Source organism: Loxodonta africana, chromosome 18 (assembly GCF_030014295.1).
Source record: "Loxodonta africana isolate mLoxAfr1 chromosome 18, mLoxAfr1.hap2, whole genome shotgun sequence".
Lineage (NCBI taxonomy): Eukaryota > Metazoa > Chordata > Mammalia > Proboscidea > Elephantidae > Loxodonta > Loxodonta africana.
The window spans coordinates 37053546-37077071 of record NC_087359.1 but is presented as its reverse complement, the minus strand read 5'-3'; the positions used below and the strand labels follow the sequence as shown (position 1 = coordinate 37077071).

Below are 23526 nucleotides of genomic sequence, written 5' to 3'. Positions count from 1 at the left end.
TCTTCTGGGCACAAAGGAGGGAGCAGCCTGGAAGGGATGAGGGGAGCTCCTTCACAGTGGTGGCAGGAAAGAGGGGTGAAGGTAGGGTGTTGACAAGACTGTGGCAAGGATGTTTGCGGAATTCTGTCCCCCTCACTGCCTCCCTAGGCACCCAATCATGACAGAAGGAGCCACCACTGCAGCACTACGACAGATCCTGGAACTCAGGAGTGGGAGTGACAGGAGATAGAGGTGGGTGGCAGGGAGGCAACTAGAAGTGGCAGAAGATGTCGGCAGGTGGGACTCTCAGGATGTATCTGGGAAGACTGTGGAGAGGCTGGCCAGGGCAGGCAGGGTCTGGCTGGCCAGTCTCTGTAGATTCTCCCTGGAGCCACTGGGAAGGCAGGGCTTTGGGTGCCCAGGCCTGTCACAGCACTGTGTGGTAGGGAGGGCTTTGGGACACCTGGGTCCAGGTCCCGGCTCTGATGTCAACTTGCTGTTGGGAAGTCCCTTCCCTCATCTATAAAGGAGGTGGCTGGCCTCCATCTCTAACCTCCTGCCCCTGAACCTAGACGTTGTTCAAGACAGAGCATGAAGGCATTCCATGGCCCCTGCCCCACCGCAGCAGCACATGCAGACCGGGCCTGCATCCAGGATCTGCTCACAGGAGTTACTGAACCAGACGAAGGCACTAAGAGGCTCTCTCAACACCCCAGCCAGGGACCACCCTGCACCTTCCGCCAGCCACATCCACGGGCACAGGTAAGGTTCAGATACTCCATCGCGGTCCCCAAGTCCACTAATTAAATCTGAAAGGGGTGGCAGTTTTCCTGTAACTCCCTCCGCATCCCCACCCCTTCTGGGGGCCAAAGTGCTTCTCCCTTGCCCCCGCCCCCCGCAATGTCAGCTGTGAATCCAGTGAAACACTACCACAGGCTGAAAAGCAGACGTGAAATCGATTTCTCCCTCAGCTGAGGGATCTCACCTAAGAGCTAACAGGGAGGCTAAGATTAAAGTGGGAGCCTCCAAGAGCCTGTAGGAACCAGAGAACAGGGGGAAGGGAGCAGAGGAGAGGAGCAGGGTGGCAGGAAGATGGAGGGGCATAAAATTCCCTCTCCCCGAGCTCTTTCAGGAGCAGGGTGATGGGAAGCCAGGGGACTCCTGCAAGGGAGGGGGTCCAGCTGAGAACTTGCATTCTAACCTGATTCAGAGTGTTGGGATTGGGGGCAAGAGGGAGAAGATGGTTCAGGAGATTGGTGGGCAGTCCTGGCCTGGGAGGGTCTCTCTGAGCAGCAGAGGTGGGGTGGCAGTCAAGTGAAAACCTGCAGGAGATGCCTGTGAACAGCAGCTCAGCACAGGTCCTGCAGGTGCTGAAGGACCTTGAATGGCTGGCCCAGCCTGGGCCTGGCCCCACCCCAACCCCACCCTTACCTGCTGCTGGGCCTGGATCCTCATGTACTCGGCCCTCTGCTTGCCATGCTTGCTTTTGTCGGGGCTGCCTGCCTGGCCCTGGGCCGCCTTCAGCCGAGAGGCCCCCGGAGTCACCACCTTCATGGGTGGCACGCTACCACCGCCACTCTGCGGGAAGAGGAACAGGGTTGGGTTGGGGGTTCCAGGGAGACATGCCATCACACAGGACTCCCAGGGACTTGGTGGAGTCTCTGGGGTCAGGACCTCCTCAGTGGACACTGGAGACCCTCCCTGAAGCCACATCCCAGTCCAAGACTCAGGTCGGATCGCTGCACCCAGGCATAAGGTCCCCCCAACAGCTCAAGAACTCTGGTGGCTCCCGTGAATGAAGGATATCTGGTGTCCTCCTAGGGAAGTCACTTCTAAAGTGAGGGTTTCTGGCCCCACCCCCACTCCAGCAAGGGGTCCCATCCTGGGCCCAGGAGCACATGGCAGGTAGAGCAGCCCCAGGCCTCTACCTTCCTCCTAAGAGGAGGATGGGTGTGAAGTCTCCTCAAAATGGAGGAGACCTGAATCAAGTCCGGCTCCCTTGAACCACCCCAGCTACCAGGCCTGCCCAGAGGTAGTCTGCGGACCCAGAGACGCAGGCAGAGAAACCACAGAGACAGTCAGAGACAGGGAGTGGGAGGGGGAGAATATGTGGATGGAAATGAGGGAGAGAACTTTATTTGTTCATGTACGGATACAGAGCAGAGGGGAAGACACCGGGTCCCTGACCAGGGCTGGGTGGGCAGACCCCTGGGTAAGCCGGCTTCCCAGCCAGCCCTGGGCTCTGCCTGCAAACCCGTACCCGGCACCAGGCTCCCAGGAGGACAGCAGGAGTTGAGAGAAGGCCAGCAGGAGGAGGGGGCTGGCGTGGTGCTCATGCAGCCCCTACTCCCTCCAGCTCTGAAGACAGACAGACTGGAATGTCAGGCAGGAGGACAGCACCGCGGAGGAGGCAGCCACCTGGGGGCCCGGGGATGGAGGTGTGGGGCTGCCAGGGGGCCCCGTGGTGGGGATTGTGCCCATCTCGCTCAGGGTGGCTTCCAGCTCCCAGAGCATCTCCTCCAGGCTGTCTACCCGCTGGGGCGTGGCACCCCTCACTGTGCAGCCAAGGCTGGCAGCCAGCAGGCCCTGGCACTCCCTGCTGCAGGTCTTGGCATCACATCCAGAGTCCTTGTGGGTCTCCTCTGGGTGGACCTCTGTGGTGGAGGACTCCTGAGTCCCATCCAAGGGTGGTCCCCGAGGATAGGGGGCCCTGGCTTCTCCATCCTCTGGGCTGTGGACCCCGCTACCCAGTGTCTTCAGAGCTGCCACTTCCTTCTCAGCTACTGAGCTGTTCCTGGGTCGGACAGCCTCAATTGCTACCCCTGGCAAGGCCTGTGGGCCATCCCAGACCCTCTTGCTGCCAGCCAAAGTCCGGGGACGAGGGGTGGGGGCCATCCTAGGACCAGGTTTCTCGGGTCTGGCCTCTGGTAGGGAAGGAGGGTTGGGGGCACACTCCGTCAAGACGATCCGAGGGACACAGAAGGCCCTGGGGCCTGAAGCAGCCTGAGGAGAGAAGGAAGATAAGGAAGAGTGTGAGCCCTGGAACCCAAAGGCCCCGAGCTGGGATGGGGGGTTAGAGATGGGTGAGCCCAGCCCCTTCCTTTCGCTGATGGGGAAACTGAGGCGGGGGAGGCAGAGACAGAACTGGGACTAGAACTCAGGTCTCTTTCCACTACATCCTGTGGCCTCCCACTTTCTGGCAAAGCTGCAAGTTTACCTAGAAGCACTGATACATGTCACTTGTCATCTCCCCTGTTAAACTCTAGGAAGAGTTCACATCTTGTGCTTACTCCTGATGAGTCTGCCCATCTGTGCAATGGGAGAACAGTAACACCCTCACGGTGGGGTTGGTGGAGAATGAAGCGAGCTCATGTGGGCATGTGGCATGTTGTAAGTACAAGAAATATGAGCTGTTAGTTGAAATGCACTCAATGACTGGGACTGTCAGCTCGGTAGGCAGAGTCCTCGAGGATGGGGCCATCATTCTGTCTCAGGCCAGGATCGCCTCCCCAAGCCACCTCCTTTCACAGCCACAAGGTTAAGGGCTCAGACTTTGCCAAGTTCCTCTGCTGTGCACAAACTCCCTCTGGCCATCTGTTTCTGAGTGAGCATTCCAGGCTCTGGCCTCAGTGGAGTGCTGAGAGAAGCCCCAGTTGTCCCCCCTCCAACTTCAGGGAATCCCAGCTCTAACTCTGAGCATCAATTTTGTGCCAGGCACTGTCACATACGTCCTCAACTACAATCCGCACTGTGAGCTGTGACATGGCTACTACTGTCATTGTCCTCACTTTACAGATGAGGAAGCCGAGGGTGAGGGAAGTTAAGTGATTCACCCAAGGTCACTTACCCACAGCTAATCAGTGGCAGAGCCAGGATTTGAACCCAGGAAGTCTGACTCCAAGACCAGTGCTCTTTCCACTAGATGGGGCCATGGGAAGATGCATGGGGAGCCATAGGGACCCTAACCCCTCCCCGCCAAGGCAACCCACCCAGCCCCACTACCTGCTTACCTGGAGGTGGGGGTGCAGGCTGGGGAGGCAGAGTGGATGGTCCCATGCCTGCCCAGCTCCACTGCCTGATGGCACCTCAGGGTGCAGAGGATCAGCCAGACCCAAAAGGCCAGGGATGGGGCTGTGCCCACAGCCAGAAAGAGGCAGGGGCTGGGTGCAGTGGGTCAAGGTGCTGAGGGCACAGGCAGCTCAGGAGGCACCCCTTCCATGCTCCCAGTCCTGATGGCTCCGCAGACTGCTCTGTGCCCATTCTTTGCCCAGCAGACAGCATTGTCCACCCATCTGGTGCCTGTCTGCTTCCCCAGGCCAGGGAGCCCAAAGCACCACCCGGCCTCAAGCCAGGCCGGAAGTCACGTGACGGCCATCAGGGAGCCCAGTGTGGACCAGGGAGAACCAGAGGAGGGAAGTGAGTGCGTGTGGGCACAGGAGGCTTCCCCTTCCCGGAGCAGGGGCCTCTTGCCCCAGCCTGACTGGGCAGAGGGAGAGATACCCAGGCCCCTCCCCTGCCCTGCCCAAGCCAGTAGCACAGCGCTCAGGGGTGCAGACAGTGGGTCCACCCCAGAATTCCCAAGAAAGAATAAAGAGGAAATAAGTGCAGCAGGACAGCAGCAGGGATTGAAGTTAGAGAACTTCCAATGCTGAAAGACAGAACCAGCAGCCAAGGAAGCGCGTGGGTTTCTTCCATTCCAAGCTCCTTGACCAGAGGGGGCAAGATGGTGCCATGGGAGGAAGAAGCCTGTAGAGGAGCCTTCCCTCGGGGGTGTCCTGGCCCCCAGAGGAAGACACAGATTCTAGTGGGTGGAACTGAGCCTCCACCAGGCACAGTCAGAACAGCAGGGGAGATGGGGTGAGGGCTAGGCAGCGGCCTAAGCCAAAGTGATTCTGAGCCAGACCAAAAGTCATCTAGTGAGCAAGGCCCAAACTCCAGTCTTAGACCAAGATAAAATGCAGGCTTCATGCCAGACTGAAAGTCAGGCTGCAGGTCAGAACAAAATACCCCAAATTCAATGGGCCAGACTCAGAACAAGCCTGAAAGCAAGTGTACACCAAGTACCAGCAGGTACCCAGGCAAGAGGCAGTAGGTCTGCCACGGGCTGCTGAAGTTTCCAGGGAAACCCGCCTAGGAGCCCAGAGGGAAGGAAGGCTCCTGTGCCTGGTCCCCAGGGAGGGGGGTGAGTTCACGTGTGTGAAGCTGGGCTACTGGCGGGTGCAGGGACCATGGCTGGCGTGTTAGCGGGTTAGCGTGAGAGGTGAGGAGAGGAAGCTGTGGAGGGAAAAGCAGAGAGAGAGCCATGAGAGGTGCGGAGCAGACCCGTTACCTTCCATGTGGGGCCTGGAGCTGAGCCCCCGGGGGGCCCCAGGTCCTGGGGGGACAGCAAGGTGGGGATCGGCTGACGACGGGGGGTGGGGGGAAGGGAAGACACTGAACTTCTCTCAAACACCTGGAGAGCAGAAGGTGAGGGCAGGTTTGGAGGCGGGGGCAGCAGGGAGGTTGACCTGGCCTAGCACTGGACTCTCAGCCTCATCCCTTTGGCCCTCACCATGGCCACTGGCCCTCACCATGGCCACTGGCCCTCACCATGTCCCCTGGCCCTCACCATGACCCTGGCCCTCACCCTGACACCTGGCCCTCACCATGGCCACTGGCCCTCACCTTGACCCCTGGCCCTCACCATGGCCACTGGCCCTCACCATGACCCCTGGCCCTCACCATGACCCTGGCCCTCACCCTGACACCTGGCCCTCGTCATGGCCACTGGCCCTCACCATGACCACTGGCCCTCACCATGACCCCTGGCCCACTCGGCCCTCTCTTTCCTCTCCTCCTCCAGAGGCTCCTGACAGTACAGTCTCCAGGCATTTGAGGGTGGGGGCACCACAGGACACTTGAGTATGGAGGTCTTAGAGCACTAGGAGAGTCTCAAGGCACTTAGGTATGGGGGTCTCAGAACACTGAGTGTTTTCAAGACACTTGGATAAGGTGGGTCTTGTAGCACTCTGTTCTCAGGACACTCGGGTATGGAGGTCTTAGAGCACTCTGTTCTCAGAACACTCAGGTAAGGGGGGGTCTCAGAGCACTCTCTTCTCTGGACACTCTGGGGTTTGAGGGTCTCAGAGCACTCTGTTCTCAGAACACTTGGGTATAGGGGTCTGAGAGCACTGTATTCTCAGATCGTTTGGGTATGGGGGTCTCAGAGCACTCTCTCTGGACACTTTGGGGTCTGGGGGTCTCAGAGCACTCTCTTCTCAAAACACTTGGTATGGGGGTCTCAGAGACTACAATCAACAAATTCCAACCTACAAGCACTTCAGACTCCCCCTGCACATTTTTCAGTGGAGAAGAAATCCAGGCGAGAAGGCTGGGCTTCCAAATGAGGCATTGTTCAGCCAGGAACCCGCGAGTCCATCCACTTGTCCTAGTCCTGCCACCTGGGCCTGGGGTCAGCCTGGCAGGGAAAGGGAATGTGCCGTGGCTGAAGGCTCGGGGACAGGGAGTGGCCCTGACCCACCTCCAGCTCTGCGATGATGCGGTCCTCCTCATCCTCGTCTCTGATGGCTGAGGCCATGATGGGCGGCGTGGAGGCCGGGCGGGCCACCTCGGACACGGCACGGCGCAGCTTCACTTGAGGCTTCTGCACCTCCAGCTCTTCCGACTCGGCCTTCTGCAAGGCAGGTGCCCCCATCAAGAACAGGTTCTGCCCCTTTCAACACCAGCTCAGTCCTGGGCCCATCACTTCCAGACCACCTCCCACCAACCCCAGCTCCATCTGCCACTTCCTCCATCCCCTGCCAGGATGCCCCAGACAGCAGAGGCCTGGGCTGGAAGTGGAATCCATACATAACCTTGGGACCTCAAGCCACAAGTACAGAGTCACCACTGGCCACTCCCCTTCTTTCTTTACACTTCCTCTGAGAGAAGGGCCTCACTCCCACCCCAGAGGGTCTCCAGAAGTCATCTCAGGCATCCCCCTAACTCAACCCCCACCCCTTGCACAAGGTGGGGATGGTACCTTGGTGAAGGCCGAGTCTTTCTTGCTGGTGACCACAACCTCGCCGGTGCGTGTGGTGGTCAGGCCATGGGAGGAGGGGAAGCTCCGGCGGGGAGGGGGTGGTGGGGGCGACTTGGAGGGTTTCTCTGTGCGGTAGCGGGGCACTGTCAGCTCATCTGCAGACAGCCAAGGGGCTGTGCGTCAGAGGGCCCACAACCCTGAAGTCAGGGCTCCCGTATCTGACTCCAGGATAAACCCTCCTTCTTCCTCCAGGGAAGAGGAGGTGGAGAAGAGAGGGCAGGGGGAAGGACACAGCAGCCCCTCCTCCTTCCTTCTTCCCCCCATCCAGTCCAGCACCAAGTCCTGTCAACCCTTCCTCTTACAGCGCTCTAACCCCTCCTACTCAAAGTGTGGTCTCTGGGTCAGCAAAGTCAGCAGCTATCTCTGGGAGCTTGTGCGACCTGCGGAATCCACGAATCAGATCTGCACTTTAACAGATGGGGCAATTCCTGTGCAGAGTCCGGCTTGAGAGGCACTGCTCTAGTCCATCTCCTCCCCACCCGCCCCTCTCCCCTGCAGGGCGGGATCTTCAACCTTTCTCAGTTGAGCTGTTACTATTGCAAGAGCCTGAACCCTCTCACCAGTCTCTCCCTTCCCCAAGTTGTTCCCCAGGCCCTGTTTCCAGGGCCATCTGCTAAAAGGCCACTCTAGCCATGATATTCCCTTACCTTTGATCCTTCTGTGGCTCCCCATCACCCCAAACCCCATCCAAGCTCCTTGGCCCAGAACCCAACACCAGACCATCTGTGCTTGCCAGGCTTCTAGCCTCAGCTCTGCTTGCTACTCCCAGGCTGGGTACCCTGCTCTGGCAACACCAAACTCATGCCTCCAGGCGTTTGCCCTCTCCCTGGAATGCCCTTCACTGACCAGGGAAGAGCCTTTTTATTTTCAAGACTCCAGTACAAGTCTCCTCTGGGCAGCCCTTCCTGCTTTTCCAGGGCTCCTCTAGGACTGCACAGCACTGACGCTCACCTCGGCCATCACACTTAGCATCTGTATTCTATCGCCGATATTACGCACTAGGTACGGCCTGCGACAAATTACTTAACCACACTGAGCCTTAGTGTCCTCATCTGCCTCCTGGGGTTGGTGAAGTGATAAGGATTGATACATAGAAAGCATTTGGGACAGTTCTTGTCACATGTTACCCAAAAACCCACCGCTGTCAGGTCGATTCCGACTCATAGCAACCCTATAGGAAAGAGTAGAAGTGCCCCATAAGGTTTCCAAGGCTCTAATCCTTTACAAGAGTAGACTGCCACATCTTTCTCCCACGGAGTGGCTGGTAGGTTCGAACTGCTGACCTTTCGGTTGACAGTTGAGCTCTTTAACCACTGTGCCAGCAGGGCTCCTTTTGTCACATAGTAAGTGCTTGGTAAACATAAATATTACTTCCCCTGTTAGATTCTGAGCTCCTTGAAAGCAGGCACTATGTTATGCTTTTCCTTATTCTCAGCACCTGGCACACAGTAGGTGCTTAACAAATATGTGTGCTGCAGGAGTGAATGAATGAATGGCAACTGCCATTACTGTTCAGATTTCTACCTCCCCTACCAGCCTGTGAGCCTGGGGGGCCCAGGAACCATGTTGGTAGCTATTAGCGCAAGCCTGGTTAACAGCACAAACTCAGGCAAAATACGCAGGCATAGGGCTCTCTGCCTAGACTTGTTAAGTCTCCCTGTGGTCCTCTCAGCAGCCCTTGGGGCAGTGGGAAAGCCCCGGATGGAGTCAGGAGGCCAGCTCTACCTCAGTCCTCCTGGGGCTCAGTCTCCCCTTAGTGGGCTGAGGGGGTAGCTGCTGATCGCCCAGCCCCACCCTTTGGCACACTGATTTCCGTGATTCTCACTCCCAAGTGCCTCCCCCACCAGCCTGAGCTCCTGAGGGTGGGGTCCCCTCCTCTGGGCTCTCCACCTTTCCCTACCTGCCCCCATACCTGAGCCCCTCCTCCCGCTGGGCTCCGTTCGGGGGGCTGCCTTCTGGCCATGGGAGACCTTGGGGGGCTTATGGTCAGGGGTGGGGGCTGGGCCCGGGTGGGCTTTGCTTGCACAGTCCAGGTCAGGGATGGCCTTGAGAAGCTCCGCCTGGGTCTCCTCCAGCAGCCGGTTGATGTCCTTGGCGCTGTACTGGGTCAGGGCTGCTCGCTTCTCCTCCCAGTCCCGCTCAGCAGCCTTGAGAGGAGGGGGCAAGAGTCAGGCTGAACTGGGTGCACTGGTCCGAGGTTTCTGCGGCCTCAGCCCCTTCCCCAGCTACACGTGCAAGGAATGGAAAAGGAAGCCTCACATTTGATCTGGGCATCTGGAGGACCTTCAACTTCTCCTTGAGTAACACATGCATTCCCCATGAGTCTGGAATGCCACCTTCATTGTATACTATACTCTTGATATACTTGGACCTATTTCTGAACATTCTATTTTATTGCATTGACCCCATGGTTTCTTTTTATGCTAACACCAAACTGCTTTAATTATTATAGCTTTACAATATGTTTGTTCTACCAGGACTAATATCGCCCTTATTATGCTTCTCAGACTTCCATTAGAGAAGTGACTTCCCCCTCAGGAAAAAGTACCCACAAGCCCAGCACTTCCCACCATAGGGTGGTGGTAAGAACACATGAATCTAGTTCATTCCCCCAACCCACCCCAATCCAGGCCCCAGTACCTCAACAGACACAGCCTTGTCTATGCTTCTCTTGGCAGGAGTGTCCAGGCCTTTGGTGGGGTTGCTGCCCTTGGGGGTCAGGGGAGCGCCCTCGGCTGGCCCACTCAGCTCATGCAGGTTCAATGGAGGGCTGGGGGGTGGCATTTCAAAGTCCAAGCTCTTGTTAAAGTCAGTCTCAGCTGTTATCTTCTTGGGGGACTGATTCAGGAGGCTGTTGGGGGGTGGCCACACACCCTCATCCACTTGCCTGGATTGGTAAGAGTTAGGAGCAACCGTGAGTTCAGCATGGGTGGCCCGATAGGACAGAAGCCTGGCCTGAAGGATGGGGTGTGAGGAGAGCTCTGGAATATTATGGGAGAGACGGAAGGGCCATGGGAGGAATGACTGCATTCAGCATAAGGGAAAGCCGAGCCTACAACATGCAGAGGGGTCACAGGTTGGCACGGAGGGCCAGATCCAGTCGGCACATCAGTGGCCTTTGAGGAAGTCAGGATAAGGATTAAGGCTGATCTATTGATTTGGGCCCAGTCTGAGACCCATGGGAAATCAGAGATCGGGGATATAATGACCTTCGGATCTGGGCCAGCGTGTCCGTGACCCCACGGCAGCGCTTGAGTAGCCCGTCCAGGCGCTGTGGCTCCTCCTTCAGGAACTTCACTGCCTCCACCTCCACACGCAGCACTACCCGCATCTTGCTCTGCAGGCCTGGGAAGTGAGCTGAGGGGAGGGTGGGAAGGAGTGAACTGGGAGGAAAGGAGCACTGAAGGCTGGGAGGATGGGCAGCAGGAGGGCAGTCGGGGTAGGGGTTGGGACTGCACCCCTCCCTGACCATGTGCTACACCCGCCAGCCCCCAAGCTCACCCTTGAGCTCAGTCAGCGTCTCCCCGAGCTGCTTCAGCACCAGCGCCTTCTCCTCCAGCTCAGGCCCAGGCACCAGCCGGTGGTTGTGGGACATGTCCCTCTGGATCTTCTCCACTGACTTCTCCAAGTCACTGTAGCCACAGAGAGACCCTCTCAGCCCCTCTGGCCCCAGCCCAGCCCCCTGACACTGGGCAGCTGGAAAGAAATCAGGCCATGGGTCAGATCCAAATTAAAAGACATCCACCAGGGAAGGTGGAACGACACCTTCATTATATACTACACTCTTGATATACTGAAACTATTTCTGAACATTTTATTCTGTTTCATTGACTATATAGTTTATTCTTATGCTAACACCACGGTGCTTTAATTATTATAGGTATATAATGTGTTTTCTTTTTCAGTCTAGCAGGACCGATGTCACCCTTGTTATGCTTCTCAGACTTCTGTTAGGGAACTGGTCACACACACACACACATGCCCAGGTGAAATCAGAAATGCCAACTCTGGGAGATGAAGAGACCTCACGAGGGGCCCTGGGCATCCGTACTGGAAGCTCTGATCTTGAGCAAGCTCAGCCCAAATCTGCTCCCTGTAACTCAGATCCCCTGATCCTCAGTCAGCCACAGAAGCAGCAGAGACCTCAGCTGTCTTTCCAAGAGCTACAGGCAGCTGCACCTGCCCCGAGGGGTCTTTTCTCCAGAAAGGTCACTGCCACGTCCACCTACCTTTTCTCAAATGATCCAGTCACTCAGCCTTTTTCCTTGAGACCTAAGACAGCTTTAGATTTTCAGCTGATTTATGTTGAGCTTGTGCGTCTAAGGCCCCCACATCTTTCTAAAATGCAAATCAGACCAAGTCACCACCTCCTGCATTGAACCCTAAATGGATCCCTTTATTCTCAGGCTAAAATCCAAATTCTCTAATGCAGCCAACAAGGGCATAAGGGTAATAGTTGAAAACCTGGCTCTTGAGTCAAACAGATGGGAGTTTCGATCCCAGCTCTGCCCTTCCCAGCTAAGAGATTTCAGGCAAGTTATCTAATTACTCCAGGCTTCAACTACCCAGTCCAAAAAATGGGAGGGTAAGAGTTCCTTAGTCATGGGGCCATTGTGAGGATTAAATGGGTTAGTGAAGACAGGAAAGCGTGGGGCAAGAGTCCAGTCCATGGGAGCTGCCCCTGTCTCCCCTCCTCCCGCTGCATCTCCTGTCTCTGGATGGCTGCTGGCTTGCTTAGAGCAGTTCAGAACTCTCTCTTGCCGATATTTCTGCCTAGAAAGCTTCTCTCACTCCCTCTCACTCTCTCCTTCCCTCTCTCCCTTCATCTCTCTCTCCTTTTCCCTCTCTCTCCCTCTGCCTCTCTCTCTCTCCTCCCCCGTCACACATACACATACACACACACACACACACACACACACACACCAACTTCAGGCAGGGAGGGACCATGTCTTCTGGGTTCACCTCTGACTCCCAGAGTCTGGCACGGTTCCTGGTGCAGAGTAGATGGCAAATAATTGTGACACGAATGAATAAATGCAGGCAAGAACTGCCACCCAGGTAGGTCATCTCTATTCTGTGCTTGAGACACTGACATCCCTGACCCACATATGGGACTTTACATCCATTCCTGTCCAATCCCATCTGTTGCCAGATTTTAGCCTGACAATCCAGGTGGGAACAATTTTTGAATCTTTGTTCTACCAACCAATAGATTTGCTCCCCCTTACAAGTTTCATGTCATCGGGAAATCTTATCAGTGTGCCTTATATATCTTCATCCAACTAGCAGGTAAAAAGACAGGCCAGGCTGGAGCCAAGGAAAACTCCAGTAACTTAGCACTAACAGTTAAAGAGCTATCCTGAATTATGCACTTACTGCCTGCCTGATGCCACACTCAGCCCTTGACTTTCATTACTTTATTTAATCCTCACAACAAATCCTATGAGATGGGAACTCTAATTACTGCCACTACACACAGACGAATAGTGGCCCAGAGAGTAGACTACATTTCCCAGCCTCCTTTGCAGTTAGAAGTGGCCATTTGATTAAGGTCTAGGCAATGGAATATGTGCTGCTTCCACACCTGTCCCCAGGAGCTCTCATGGAAGCTCCTCCTTGCTCTTTTCCCCTTCTGGGTGGCTGGAAAGGTGATGAACACCTGGGTGATCTTCGAAGGCTTATGTTGAAAACAGAAGAAACTCCATCAGCCTGAATTCCTGAATGACTGCTGGAGGAGGGCTATTCCATTAACCCACCCAATACTGCTCCATGAAAAAGAAAAAAATGCCTTATTTTGAACCATTATACAATTTGGGGGCTTATTTGATATAACAGGGTCCCTGGGTGGTACAAATAGCTAATGTGCTCAGCTGCTAACCAAAAGGTGAGCACCTACCCAGAGATGCCTCGAAAGAAAGGCTTGGCAATCTACTTCCAAAAAATCAGCCATTGACAGCTCTATGGCACACAGTTCTACTTTCACACACATGGGGTCGCCACGGCATGTGTCAGAATTGACTTAACAGCAACTGGGTTACTGGTATTTGTTATAGCAGCTATCCTAATTAATTAAAAAAATTTTTTTTTAATTAATTAGCTACCCTAATTAATACAACTGATTTTGGCATTAAAAACAAAGAAGCTCAAAGAGAGTGAATAACTTGTGCAAGGTTATACAGCCATTTCATGATAAAGCAGGATCTACTTCAGCCATTGGGCTCTGCTGCATCTGGCTTCCACATGGAGTTGACGGTACCCACACACACACCCACTGAGCCACCAACTGTTCCCCAAATTGTGAAAGAACAAATCTCCTCTGCCTGTGCGTGTGACACCTGACTGGTTCAGGGTGTGCCAGATTTGTAAAATGGTCACTCCCAAACATCACTCTGAGGAGGAAGAGGCCCTCACTTAAAGGAGGACTCAGGCAAGCCTACTGCAACACTGAGGTGGGAAGGGACCAGGCTCTCCTTAGGTTCAATCAGTTTCTTGATTTTCCGATAATTCAATCTGCTCTAACTAACGCAGGCTCTGGGCTCTGCAAATGAGTCCCAGACCAGCTGGTCTAGACATTGGGATCAGGAAGTGGCTGAGCTTTCTAGACCCAGATTTAGTCCTGGAGGGGCAGAGAAGGGAGGGTCAGGACAGAAGCAACTATAATTTGGGCCCAATGAAAAATGAAAATGCAAGGCCCCTTGTTCAGAAATTATTCAGAATTTCAAGACAGTGATGGCAGAGCGTTAAACCAAGCACAGGGTCCTTCTGAAGATGGGCCCTGTGTGACTGCACAGGTCGCACGGCCACAAAGCCAGCCCTGGGCCAGGTAAAAGTAGGCTCCAGGGGCCAAAAGGTCTCAGTCAGCAAAGGCTGCCTCTAAAGGCAATGCCCAGCCAGAGCTTGGTCCTTGGCTAAATGGAAAGGTCAGGGAGCCAAGTCAAATGAAATAAGAACCAGACTTAACTCCCTATAAGAGGCTGGGGCAAGAGAAAGCGGCAGGACGAAGCGAGACAAGAACAAGTCTCACAGGAGTGCAGCCAGAGCGGTGGTAAGCATGGGCCTGCAGGGTTAATTAATACCAGTCAATTTAGCGCCCAGGGAGGTCATGGGAGCTGGGCAGGGAGGGTCCCAAGGCCAGGCTGGAGCCACTGCAGGCTGGCATACAGCCCAGCCCAGGCCCTACCCAGTGGGGCAGGAACCCCATTTGATGAGGTTGGAGAATCCTGCCAGGCGAAGCAATATTCCAGGCCCCCAGGTCTCTCAAGTGAGCAGTCTGAGTAATGGGTCTGATAAGAGGGCAGGGGGTGGGGAGTCTGTGTGCTCCTGGGGAGAACTAAGGCCCCCAGGAAGCCAAGGACCAGACACTCATCCTGACAGGAGCATAAATTAATCTTTCATCTCTTCCGCCTCTGTGTTTTTGGATTTCCTTTTATTTTCCTTTAATGTCTCAGTAAAGTTCCCTTTGAAAATTCCAACGCAGCTCCTCTGTGCTGACTAAAAGGGGGCAGAGAGAGGACAGGAGCCTTCTGGGTGAGGGGGGATGGCAGCTGTTGGTTCACTTGGAGATCTGACTGGAGTTGTCACTTAGTTTTCACCCCTAGAGTAATGAGGTGGCTGTTGCTGGCTTATTTCCACACGGAGTGGCTCCTTATTTCACCTCAGCCACAAGGCATCATGGGAATCTTTGCCTGTGTCTTGCTGAAATGCACATGCACCACCAGGCTGTGTGGGCCCACGGCTGAGGAGCAGTGACCCCTGACCCTTTTCAAAGAGCCCTTTTGTAAGGGGCCCAGACTAGTGAGGAAGCCGGGCTCCTTTCAGCAGCCTCTCCTGGCTCCCAGAGTCACCCCAAACCTTCTCTGGAGAGACCTGCAAAAATCTTAATACCAGGCACAGATGAGGAAGTGGAGTCGCAAAACTCCTCAGTGCTAGAGCTGGACCTCAGGTCCCCGAGTACCCTGTGCCACCAAGAGGCGGGGAGAAGAAGGAACAGGGCCTCTGTCTCAGAAGCCAAGGACTGACAAGGGAAGGCTGCAATAGCGTGGGGTTGGGGTGTCCACTGGATGCGCAGGGAAAGGAGGCTTTTCCCTTCAATGGTGCCAGACAATCGAATCATTGCCAGGCAGCCATTTGCTAAATCTGGATCAGAAGACTGTCCTGTTAGCCTTTCCATCCCAAAGCATTGGAGGGCCAGGTGTTCTCTATTTCCCATTTTTCTGAACAAGCTACAGCCTTGTTTCCCTGAACTAAGAAAAGGAAGAGGATATTCCTTGGATACACATAGTTTCAGAGATCGGGGTTCCGAGTTGTGGCAAGCAGCTGATTAGCACCAAGCTGGAGCCATGGCAACACCTGAAGGCTCCACTTGAATGCTCTACCCTAAGGGTCAATTAGCACCAATCACAGGCCAGAATGAAAGCAGGCAGCGGGCACAGTGAAATCAGACAGCTGGCCACATAACAGTAAGAATGCAGACCAAAGGGAAGCCAGACTGTGGATTGGTAGGAAGCAAGCCCATTGCAAAAGCAGGCACCAAGCCAGGAAAAAGAGTCAGGAATTATGCCAGATGGTCAAAGGTTTGTGGGTCACAGAGACATGAGGCCACAGAGGAGAATGAAATAAGGTTTCAGGATAGACAAATGTCACCTGTGATTCAGAAGGAAGGGAGTTGCACCTCCCAGTGAAAACATGTGTCCCCCTGGCTGCACATCCCACCCCCCTGCGCAGCCGGGCCCAGCCTCACTTGAGCTGCTGGGTGATGAGCTCCTCGTCATTGAGGTAGCGAAGCCGCTCCTCCTCCACCAGGGTGCGCTGCCGCTGTAGCGGGTCCTCCTGCCGCCGCGCCGCCTCCGACACGCGCATGCTCAGCTCCGCCTCCGTGCGCTTCAACAGCGCGCGCACGGACTCCTGGTTCTGTAGCTGCGGGGCGCGCGGGGGGACGGTTGGACCCGGATGGGAGGGAAAGGAGGCGCGCAGCAGGGGAAGGGCCGGGAGGAGGCAGCCAAAGGGCAGCCAAGGCAGGGCAGCGCCCCACAGAAGGTTCGGCTGCAGGCTGTGGCGGTGAGCCGCAGTCAAGGGGTGGGACGGTGGGGGCAGAGGCCCGACGGGGGCTCAGCTCTGAGGAAGTACAGAGATGGGGTGCGACCGAGATGGGAAGGCGGAGGGAGCCGAAAGTACGGCTACATGGCTGCCTGACAGGCTTCGAGCAGCCCTGGATGGGGACGAGATGGGATGGGAGGGGGCTTGGATAGAATTTCGGTGGCTGGGACGGGAAGACTAACTTAGTGTCCGAACTCCGTTCTAAAGCCGAGTCAAGAGGATGGCGGGAGGTAGGGAAATATTACCCGTTGCCCAGATGGCAACTCTCTGGCCATCCCCAGCCTGTCTCTGCGCATTATCCTCACCTGACGGGCCCAACGGCCCTCTCGAGGAGCGGGCACTGCGGTGCCAGGCTCCTGACAGGTGGGACCATCTGCCAAGCGGGGCTGGGCGGGGAGAGGGGAACTGCGCGGGCTCAGGAAGGGGAGCCGAGGGGGCCTGGGGGAAGGGCGGAAGGGCTCCCGACCGTGGGACCGCTCTGAGGGGTGCTGACGGGGGGAGGGGGCTCAGCTGGGAGGCCTGGAGCTCAAGGAGGGCGGTGGGGGTTCAGGAAGGCCAGTGGGCACTGGGTGAAAGGTGGGGGCTCGGTGAGGGAGGAGGGCTCAGGGAAGGGGAGAAAGAGTTCGAAGTGGGGGGCCCACTGAGCAGCAAGGGACTGGCGCAGGAACTCAGGGAGAGGAGGGGAGGGGGCCGGTCTTGTGGGAAGGGGTTTCGGCTAGTGGATGGGTTCCGATGGGACAGAGTTTGCCGAGCCAGAGCAAGAGACCCGACCGGACGCGGCAGTACCTGGAGCTTGCGCAGCTGCTGAAGCTGGCCCCGCAGGTCACCAGCGCTGTTCTGCAGGCCGCGCAGGTGCAGCTGCATCTGGAGGCGGCTGATGGTGGTGGGCTGCCCGGCAGGGGTGCTGCTGACCAAGGATGGGGGCTGGCCAGACACTGGGGTGGCCCCGCTGCTCCGGCCACCTGACCCGCAGGCTGCAGAGGAGGAGGAGAAAGGGGAAAGACTATAAGCCTGCGAGGGCTCGGGGCAAGGCCCTCCCTACTGCTGACCCCACAGAGTAGCCAGAGAAGGACGTGGCTCTGATCTTCTGCTCCAAGTGCTCGCCAGCCCTCCTGTGGGGAGCAGGGCACCAGGCCGAAGACATCTTGGACCAAGGTGCCTCATTTATCCATTGGGAAGGCCTGGTGATGTACTTATTGTTTAACCCTCATTTAACAATCTAGGAAACTGAGGCTCAGAGAGGGCAAGGACCTGTGTACAGGGGGGTGGGTGAGAAGGGTCACTCACGTGCTGAGGGGGTGGCTGCTCCATTGGAGCCTTCAATCTTCTCGCTGTGGCACAGGGAAAAGAAGGTGGCCATTAGGGGGTCCCAGCTGGCCCTGGGCCATGAGAGCTGATGAGACCTTAGTCATCACTCATGCAGCCCCCTGATCTCAGGATGGGGGCTCAGAGGGGAGAAGGGACTCACCCAGGGTCACACAGGGAGGCAATGGCAGAGCTGGGCCCAGGGTTCCCAATTCTCATCTCCCCTTCCTCCAGCCCTAGACCCAGGCCCTGGCAGTGGTGTTGAGAGAGGGCCTCACCTGGGGGTCTCAGGCTCCGAGCCACGGAGCAGGGCGCTCTGCACCAGGCCTGTGAGGCTGGCAATCTGCTTCTCCATGGCCTCCATGCGCTCCCTGGGAAAGTATGTAGCTCTGAGCCTTCCCACTTTTCTGTGTGGGATTCCTCCTGCCCAGCCCACCATTCCCAAAATTGATAACCGAAGGAAAAACCATCCCGCTGCCACCAGCACACAGACAATTCAAAGGGTGCTGCTGCCTAAGTGTCAAGCTCACAACTAGCATCAGTAAAGACCTTCTCCATGTGACAGTCACTCATTTTCTCTCCAGCCTCACCTCTCACCATTGGCTCCCTAATGGGCCACACTCTCACCTCTCCATGCCTCCTCTCTGAAGCCATCCCAAAATCCCCAGCAGCCTCAGGGACTGCCCTCATCCCACACCACCTGTGGCAACCTCCCAAGGGAAGTGCAAGTATTCATTCCCACTAGACCAAGGCAGACACCCTGGTGGGGCAGTGGTTAAGAGCTACAGCTGCTAATGAAAAGGTCGGCAGTTTGAATCCACCAGGCACTCTTTGGAAACCTCCTGGGGCAGTTCTACTGTCCTGCAGGGTCACTATGAGTCAGAACCAACTCATGGCAAACGTGAATCGCTTCTCCTCACCCCTCAGCAGCGCTGCCTAAGGTCAGAGAGGGACAGGCTAGTGCTCCAGTTACCTCCTCCAGCCCTGCATGGGCTAGGGCTCCCCAGCCAGGCGGGAGATGTGTCTCTCTCCCTATCCCTCTTTCTTACCAGCACCCTCTCCCCTGTAGACTTCAGCCAGCCCTGTGCTGGACAGCTCTCACTGCCCCAAATTCTGTGTCCCAGCTGGAAAAGCACTAAAGAGCTAGCTGCTAGTTGAGGCTCTCAATTTCGAGGAAACTGAGGCTCAGAGAACAGATGCAAACCCAGGTCCCCAGAATTCTCTTCTAGGGCCCCGTGGTCCAAGCCTCAGGACTTGGTGACAGAAGGAAAATAGCATGTCCCTCTCTCCAGTGCCCTCCCTACCACATCCAAGATGCTTCGACGACACTTCAAGACTACTCAGAGTCTACAAAGGACTCCAGGTTCCCTGGGTCCCCCTAGGTCCAAGACGCAATCCTGCCACAGACATTGCCGTGCTGCCTCCCCGTCCCCAGCCCAGAGGCCTCGCGTGGTCGCCCACCTGGTCTCTGTGTCCTTTGCTGGCACAGGCGGCCCGAACCCAACCAGGGGGCGCTCCCCGGGCCCAGGAAAGAGCTCGGAAGGGGGTGCTCCGGCCGTCGAGGCGCTCCCTGCGCTTCGGGCCTTGCCCCCGGGGCTCTCGGCGAAGACGGACGAGGAGCCCGAGTCTTTGCGGAAGGACTGGCGAACCGGCGAGCCACGGCTGGGCGGCCCCGAGTAGGGGCTGTGCGGTGGCGGGGGGCCTCCGGGGGGCGCTGCCACGTCGGCCAGCTTCTGCGGCGACGAGGGCGGCAGGCGGAAGCCATAGCTGTCGCCATAGAGCGGGCCGCCGCCGCCCGCCGCCTTGTAGAGCGAGTCCTCCAGGTCGGACTGCAGCGCCGCCGCCGAGTAGGTGCTGAGCGAGCGCACCGAGCCGCGCTTGTAGAGGCCGCCAGGGCCCGGGTAGGCGAACGGGTCGCCGGCGGCCGCGGCCAGGCTCAGGCGTCCCTCGTGGAGTAGCCCATAGGGGTCGGCATAGAGGCCCTCGCCCTTCACCAGCACCATGCCGCCCGCCTTGCCAGCCAGGTCCTCGTCCGGCTTCACGTCGCGCCGCTCCAGGATGGCGCTGGGGCTGGGGCTGACGCCCTGGGCTGCCGGAGCGCCTCCCAGTCGCTCGGCCGCGTGGTGCACCGGGCTGCCAGCGTACGAGGGCGGGCGCCCCCCGGCGTAGGAGAGGCGCGAGCGCGACGGCGAGCCCGGTGGCAGCCCCGACGGCAGCCCGGACGGCAGCCCCGACGGTAACCCCGGTGGCGGCGAGCCCGACGCCAGGTGTGGCGCCGGCGACAGGTTGTTGAGGCGCCTCGTGGGCGACGACTCCCGAGACGCGTACACCATCTCTCTCTGTGCAGAAGACAGCCCCGGAACCCCACAGGGCTGGTCACAAAGGGGACTCCTGCCCCCTTGCTAGAGGAACAAGCATCTGCCCCCTGACACTTAGGAAGTCCCTTCTGTTCTCTGCTCTCCCTCTCTTCTGCTGCATCTTGGGCCCCTTTCCCACCAAGGCTCCCAGCAAGGAGGATGAAGTGGCTGATGGAGAGGCACAAGAAACAATGGGGACAGCCCTCAGCTACCCCATGGTGAAGGGTGGGGATGAAGAAGAGAATCCTGAGAGAGGTCCCTTCCTTTGAATGTCTAGAGATGTGTGAGAGAAATCCTGAGTGGACGGTGGGGAAAAACTGGCAGGTAAGAGGAGAGGCTCTTCCATAACCCCACAACTAAAGGAGACAACTCTGCCTCAGCCCCTATGTTCCCTTTTCTGAAGCTGGCCCTGGTCACTGGCGCCAACTGACCATACTGGCCCCCATCTGCCCAGCCAGCACGCATCATCGTGACTTTGGCCATCCAGAAGCTTTCCCAGCCCCCCAATGCCCTGGTCACTCCCAGCCTTACCCGGAGGTCCCCATTGGTGAGGTGTGAGCCAGGGAATGCTGCGTAGAGTGGCTCCTTCCTGTAGATTTTGATAATACTGCGGTCCTGGATATCCCTGGGGGAGAGGGGGTGCAGAGGGTCACCATTCCCCAGCCCTACAGGATGGGGAGGGGCCGCTACCGCTGGCAAGGGGGAGAGGCGTGGCAAGAGGCGTCAGGAGCCCAGCCCTTTCCCACCGCCTGTGTTCAGTGGGTCTGGTGCCACAGGCTGCCTGCCACCAACACGCACACCCCACTGCCTCCACCAGGTCCACTTCCCGGCCTCAGGTGCCATGTTCTGGTGAGCTCAAGCCAAGGTGAAGCAGCAGGGGCTGATGATTTAGGGGAAGGGGGCAGGGCGCTAGGGCCCTAGGAAGAGAGGCGAAGGGCTGCGGTTGGGTCAGGAGGGGGCTGGAGAAGGGCCCACGGAGTCGAGCCCCTCTTAGAGGGTACAGGAAAACCCACCCCATCCCCCGGGGACCACGCCCACCGGACGTCCTCCAGCTCATAGAAGACATTTCGAGCCTCGTCTTTGATGAGGATGGCGGTGTTGGGCGACTTCAGCATGCCCATGGTGAGCTTCTGCGGGAACATGTGCGCGATCAGTGCGTGCAGCGTGTCCAGGCTGCTGACCTCGTGCGTGATATGTACGCGCCGAGTCTCCTCCCCGAACTGCAGGAACAGCACCCCTGCGGAGGAGACAGCGCCCTCACTGTCACTGCCGCCACCACCACGCCGGTCGGGAGAGCGACGGTGGCCTTCAGGAACTGCGCTGGTTCTGCAGCGGCAGGGTCTGAGGCCGGACGCGGACCCCGAGTGCAGGTGCACCCAAGCACTCTTCATGCTGGGGTCGCTGGGCGGTGCCGGCCGGGCCTCCAGCCTCTTAAGGCACTGACGTGATCCCGGGGCAGGTTGAAAACTGGACAAGGATATGGAATGGGGTGCAGAAGCAGTGGGGCAGAAGCTAAGAGGGAATCAGGAAGGGTGGAGAGTTGCTGAGGGAAAGAGAGATTGGAGAGTTGGAGAAAGGAAGGGATGAGAGAGATAGAGCTGAAGGGGGAGAGGGGAGGCTTGAAGAGAGAAAGGGGTAGGCTGGGGGATGCTGAGGGAGAGAGGGGTAGGGATCATGGAGAAAGAGGTGAGGGGAGAGAGAAATAAAGAGAAGAGGGCTGGGAAGAGAGAAGCTGAGGAAGGAGAGAGCAGGGGGGTCTTCAGGAGGGGTGAGAGAGAGATGGGGGTATGGGGAAGGACACCGGAGACTGCAGGGAAAAGTGGTTGAGGAGAGATGAGTGTTGAAGGGGATGAAGAGGGCTCTGGGGGAGAAGAGCAGAGGGAGGAGCCCAGGCAGGCAGAGGGAGGATCCGTGGGGAGGGCAGTACCTGGCGAGCGCAGCTTGGTCTGGCTGGCAGAACGGGAGAGGGGCAGGCTCTGTCGGAAGCGGTTCATCCTGCTGAACCCCAGGGGCAGCTCGGCTTCCGACATGGTCTCCAGCGACTCAGCTGAGGCATACGACAGCTTGGCCGCCTGGTCTGCCAGCCCCGGCTGGGCTCCCTGTGTGTGGCGTGAGCTGCGGGTCTGCAGGGTCAGGGCAGGGTGAGAAGAACGGAGAGTGAGACTCCTTCGCTGGGCTGCTGCCTCCATCCAGGCCTGGGGAGCTCCCACCAACCAGCAAGAGACACACACACGCCTTCACAGGAAGATATCCTGGACTTCAAACTCGCTGTGTGGCCGCAGGAGTGTTCCCTAGCCTCTCAGGGCCTTAGCCTCCCTGGGACACCGGGACACCCAGCAGGAAAGGAGTGGGCAAAAGACTCGGGCACCCTGGGAAGCCAGACAAGAAACCGTCTGAACGGGAGCCATGGGCACGCCTGCTATTTTAAGCTTCCAAAGAAAAACAACAACGTGAATTTGTCACCAAGGTGAGCAGCAGAATTGTTGAGCAAATTAGGGCATTAGTTCCAGACATTAATTAAGCGGCGGGCTTGGGTTTGTGAGCTGCGAATTTATCCTTCGTGGAGTTTGGGGGGGGGGGCGGGAAGCAGGGCCCATGAGAAAGCAAGGAGGGCTGGGAACCCCAGGATCCCAGCTCTGAGGGGGGTAGACCGTCACAGAGGTGGCATAGAGAATGCCCTTGACTTAAGGTGACTGGGAGAACCACCCTAAACCCCGCAAAGCCAACTGGACCCCAATTCCAAACAGACTACTTGTCTAGCACACGCAATGCACATGCTAAGCCCAGTGCGGTACGCATGAGTACACAGACACAGGCCTCATCTCTCCCTGCAGGGCACATGCTACCACACAGCCAGCTGGCCTGGTGAGCCTCCCCCAGTACCCAGCAGGACAGCCACTTGCAGTGGGCACCGCATCTCCAGCCGAGGGTGAGATCTGGCTGGGGGCAGGGAAGGGTGTCACACAGTGACTGTTGTTGCTCCAGGGACAGCTTGATTGCTCTCTCCTTGCAGGGTGGGGAAGGCCCCCATCATTTCAACTATGCTCTAAAAGCCTACTCTAGGCTGAAAGCTGGGTCTGTCTGTCACTCAGGGCCACAGCCTCTGCCATTCTGCTCCAGCCCCTTCCCTCAGGCCTGGTTGCTGCACAGAAACTCATTTATTTAAGGGAGAAAGACAGTGACTCAGATCTATATGGAATGATGTCCAGGATATACACATACATCCTCAAGAAGAAAAAAGATTTCCCAATTGTATTTTTCTATAAAATATATTGTCTATTTTTAACAAAATCACACTCAAAACCATTTACAGTGGTTATTGCAGGCTTAGGAGGGGACTTTCTCTTTTTTTACTTTATACATTTTCTCTGCTGTGTGAATTTTGCACAGTCAGAATACGTACTTTTGTAATAAAAACTCAGTAAAAGTATTTCTAAAAAGGAACCATTTATTCTCCTCAGCTCCCTCCTTCCCCAAATCCTGATTAAGCCCTAATTAATCTCCATCTTCGTATTAACTCTGTTTAATGTTTCAATCGGATTAGTACTCTCAAAAAGTGAGAGCATCTTCCAATGGGCAGTACGCCCAGCTGTCCCAGGGCAGCCTCGACTTGGGGACATGGAAGGTCAGACTTGGGGACTTCAGGAGGCTTGCAGCCTCAAGCACAATGTCTTGAGCAGTGGGTGGGCCTGGATCTGGGGACATGGA

General features: G+C 56.9%; 1 protein-coding gene across 1 annotated transcript in view; it reads right to left on the bottom strand.

The window, feature by feature from the left end:
* SRCIN1 (SRC kinase signaling inhibitor 1) overlaps window positions 1-23526 on the bottom strand; it is a 43450-nt gene that overhangs the window by 7197 nt on the left and 12727 nt on the right. The window contains exons 3-17 of the mRNA XM_064271150.1: window positions 21746-21941; window positions 20857-21055; window positions 20350-20443; window positions 18923-19800; window positions 17740-17832; window positions 17444-17487; window positions 16943-17130; window positions 15801-15976; window positions 10562-10692; window positions 10270-10417; window positions 9701-9947; window positions 8973-9207; window positions 7001-7155; window positions 6500-6652; window positions 1411-1557 (exon numbers count right to left, since the gene is read on the bottom strand). Of these exons, the coding sequence (XP_064127220.1) occupies window positions 1411-1557; window positions 6500-6652; window positions 7001-7155; window positions 8973-9207; window positions 9701-9947; window positions 10270-10417; window positions 10562-10692; window positions 15801-15976; window positions 16943-17130; window positions 17444-17487; window positions 17740-17832; window positions 18923-19800; window positions 20350-20443; window positions 20857-21055; window positions 21746-21941 (3084 nt within the window). The remainder of the gene's footprint in view (window positions 1-1410; window positions 1558-6499; window positions 6653-7000; window positions 7156-8972; window positions 9208-9700; window positions 9948-10269; window positions 10418-10561; window positions 10693-15800; window positions 15977-16942; window positions 17131-17443; window positions 17488-17739; window positions 17833-18922; window positions 19801-20349; window positions 20444-20856; window positions 21056-21745; window positions 21942-23526) is intronic.